This window comes from Rhea americana, unplaced genomic scaffold, assembly GCF_003343005.1.
Source record: "Rhea americana isolate MKP2758 unplaced genomic scaffold, rheAme1 scaffold_295, whole genome shotgun sequence".
Lineage (NCBI taxonomy): Eukaryota > Metazoa > Chordata > Aves > Rheiformes > Rheidae > Rhea > Rhea americana.
The window spans coordinates 918,762-921,890 of record NW_028186418.1 but is presented as its reverse complement, the minus strand read 5'-3'; the positions used below and the strand labels follow the sequence as shown (position 1 = coordinate 921,890).

The 3,129-nt window shown below is 74.5% G+C and overlaps 1 protein-coding gene across 1 annotated transcript; it reads left to right on the top strand.

Annotated features, from left to right (window-relative positions):
• Positions 1-5: 5 nt before the first annotated feature.
• On the top strand, positions 6-2,978 carry RSKR (ribosomal protein S6 kinase related; the record flags this gene model as incomplete). The annotated part of the gene is made up of 11 exons (XM_085309326.1): positions 6-23; positions 577-660; positions 734-802; positions 934-1,003; positions 1,592-1,699; positions 1,824-1,864; positions 1,946-1,973; positions 2,048-2,137; positions 2,206-2,294; positions 2,372-2,482; positions 2,573-2,978. Coding segments are annotated over 11 exons (933 nt in total), but the record flags the coding sequence as incomplete, so codon positions are not given.
• Between the last annotated feature and the right edge of the window lie 151 nt (positions 2,979-3,129).

Below are 3,129 nucleotides of genomic sequence, written 5' to 3'. Positions count from 1 at the left end.
CCGCCCGCCAGCAGCAGCTCAAGGTGCCGTCCCGCGGCCCCGGGCGCCCCCCCGGGGCTTCCCCCCGGGCTCCCCGAGCGTCCCACCGGCTCCTCGTGCATCCCGCCCGGACCCCTCGCCGTCCCCGTGCGCCCCGCGGCGGGTCCCTCCGCACACTCCCGGGACCCCCCCGTGCCCCCCGGCGGGTCACCGACCGTCGCACCGGGATCCCCGACCTTCTTACCGGGCTCCTTCGCACGCCGCGTCGGGTCCTTGTGCCTCCTACCAGGGTCCCCGTGCACCTCAACAGTCCCCAAGTGTCCTGCTGGGGTCCCTGTGCCTCTCCCAGACCCCGCGCCGAGGTTCCCACGGGCCTGCGGAGCACCCTGCGCCCGTGCCGGGGGACCCGCGTGCTGCCCCCGCCTCGCCCCGTGCTGGGTACCCTGCCCTATAGCTGACATGCCACGTGCCCCAGCCGTGCATAGGTGCCCCTGCTGCAGAGCACCCACACCTGGGGACACCCCTGCGCTGGGGTGGCCCCGCGCCAGGGACACGCCGGGGGCTCTGCGGGGCGCTCAGGCCCCGCTCCCCACCTAGATCCTGGGCTTCGTGGCCAAAGGCTCCTTCGGGACCATCCTCAAAGTGCTGGACTGCAGGCGGGAGAAGGTCTGCGCCGTGAAGGTGGGTGCTGCTGGCGGGACTGGGGGCACCCCCCCCATCCTGGGGACCCCCCCTGACAGCCCCTCGCCCCCAGGTCGTGCCCAAGGTGGAGGTGCTGCGCCGTGACACCCTCAAGCAGTGTAAGGAGGAAGTGAGCATCCAGGTAGAGGGGGGCCGGAGGGGCGGCCAGGGCCAGGGGAGGGGGCCCCGGGGGTGCCAAGGGACCGTGGCAGGAACCAGGAACGGGGCCCCCCGCCCTGGGGGCCGCTCACCCCCTCTCTTTTGTGTCCCCAGAGACAGGTCAGGCACCCGTTCGTTCACTGCCTCGGGGACAGCTGGCAGGGCCAGCGCCACCTCTTCATTAGTGAGTGACCATCTGCCCGGCGGGCTCGCCGGAGCGGCCCCCCCGCGCCCCCGCGTGCGTGCGCACGTGTCCGGAGCTGCTCGCACACGTGTCGCCCTGCACACGCGCATGCCTCCCCCGCCACCCGCCTGCCCGCCGGGCAGGGGATGCTCGGCTGCCTCTACCCCCCGCTGCCCCCCTCCAGTGGGCACCGTGGCCACAGCTCTCGGCTGAGGGGACGGGGACACGGCTGGGCAAGGGCTCGCGCAGCGCCGAGCGAGCCGCTTCGGCCCCGGTGCCCGCCCGGCCCCGATGCTCACCCGTCCCTGGTGCTTGAGCAACCTCGGTCCCCACGGTGCCCGCGTGGCCCCTGTGCTTTTGCCACCTTGGTGCTCGCATGCTTGCGTGTTCCCGGTGCCCACGTCACCCGTGGCGCGTGGCGTGGTACCTGCGTGGCTTCAGTGTCCGCGTGAGCTTGGTGCACGGCCCAGGTGGCCCTGGTGCTTTTGCCACCTTGGTGCCCCCAGTTCCGGCCCCTTCCCRGTGCCTACGCGGCCCCGGCGCCATGGGGCAGCCCGGCCGTAAGGCCCGTCCGCCCCGTCCCTGCAGTGTGCACGTACTGCAGCACCGGAGACCTGCACGCGCGGTGGCTGGCTGCCGGGCGCTTTGCCGAAGCCACCGTCCGCCTCTTCGCCGCTGAGCTGGTGCTGGTGCTGGGTGAGTGGCTCGTGGCCGGGGGCCTCCTGCCTCCAGGGCGAGCCGTGCGCTGGTGGGCGGCCGGCGGAGGGGACGGGCGCGGGGAGGGGAGCCGCCGCTCTGACGGCTCCATCTCCTCCCGCAGTTTATCTCCACGACCTGGGCATCGTGCACAGAGACGTGAAGGTGGGTGAGAGCGGCCGGCGGCGCCGGGGCTGCTCCGGGCGGGCACGGCGGGGGCTCACCCCGGCCTCCATCTCGTTGCAGATGGAGAACATCCTCCTGGACGAACGAGGTGAGAGCGCGGCGGCGCCGGGCGGGGGGACGGCCAATGCCGCGGGGGGCCCCCACCGCAATGTCACCCCGCAGGGCACCTCAAGCTCGCCGACTTCGGGCTCTCGCGGCACCTGCGGCAGGGCGAGCGGGCGCGCACCATCTGCGGCACCCTGCACTACATGGGTAAGGGGGCGGCGGGGGGCGGCGGGCGGCACGGCCGCCCCCGGCGCTGACCCGCTGCTGCCCCGCAGCCCCCGAGGTGCTGAGCGGGGGTCCCTACGGCCACGCCGCCGACTGGTGGTCCCTGGGAGTCCTGCTCTTCGCCCTGGCCAGCGGGAAGGTGAGCGCCGCGGGGGCTGGCGGCGGATCGGGCTCCCCCCACCCCGGGGAGCCCTGCTAACCCCCGCCACCCCCCAGTTCCCGGTGGCACCGGCGCCAGACCACGTGGCCATGCTGGAGCGCGTCACCCACAGCAGCTACRAGAGCCCGGGCGCCCTCAGCCCGGCGCTGGCCCGGCTGCTCGCAGAGGTACCTCTGGCCCGCCCGGACGCTGGGGTCCCCGCTGGCCTCCCGGGCCGCACGCCGGGGTCCCTGCAGCTCGGCGTCCTCTGCCCTCAGCTGCTGTGCCGAAACCCGCTGCGGCGCCTGCGCTACCTCCACCACTTCCAGGGCCACCCCTTCTTCCGGGGGGTGGCCTTTGACGCCGAGCTGCTGCAGAAGGACCCCGTCGACGTGGACGTGGCCCCGCGGCCGGCGGAGGAGCCCCTGCCCGAGGCCGCTGTCACCTTCGACGACTTTGACTGCGACCTCGCTGCCCCCTCGGACCGGCCCTGGCCCGGCTGAGCCGTGGCCTTGCCAGCCGGAGGCCGTGCCCGGCACCTGGGCCCCCTTCGACATCACTCAGGGAGACACCCCCCTCTCCTGGCRCCGGCTCGGAGCCCCTCGTGCCAGTGCCCCCTTCCCCACCAACGCTGTACCTCTCCGTGCGCTCGGCGGGAGCAATAAACCAGAGACCCCCGGGCATCGCCACCCCACCCGTGCACTGCCCCCCGCAGAGAGCACGACGCTCTGGAGCGGGTGCCTCCATCTCTCAGGGGCAGCGGAGGGTGGAGGCGCGTCCCAGGGGCGGGCGGGAGCCGGGCGCCGTGCCCGGGCCAGGGCTGCTCCGCCCGCGG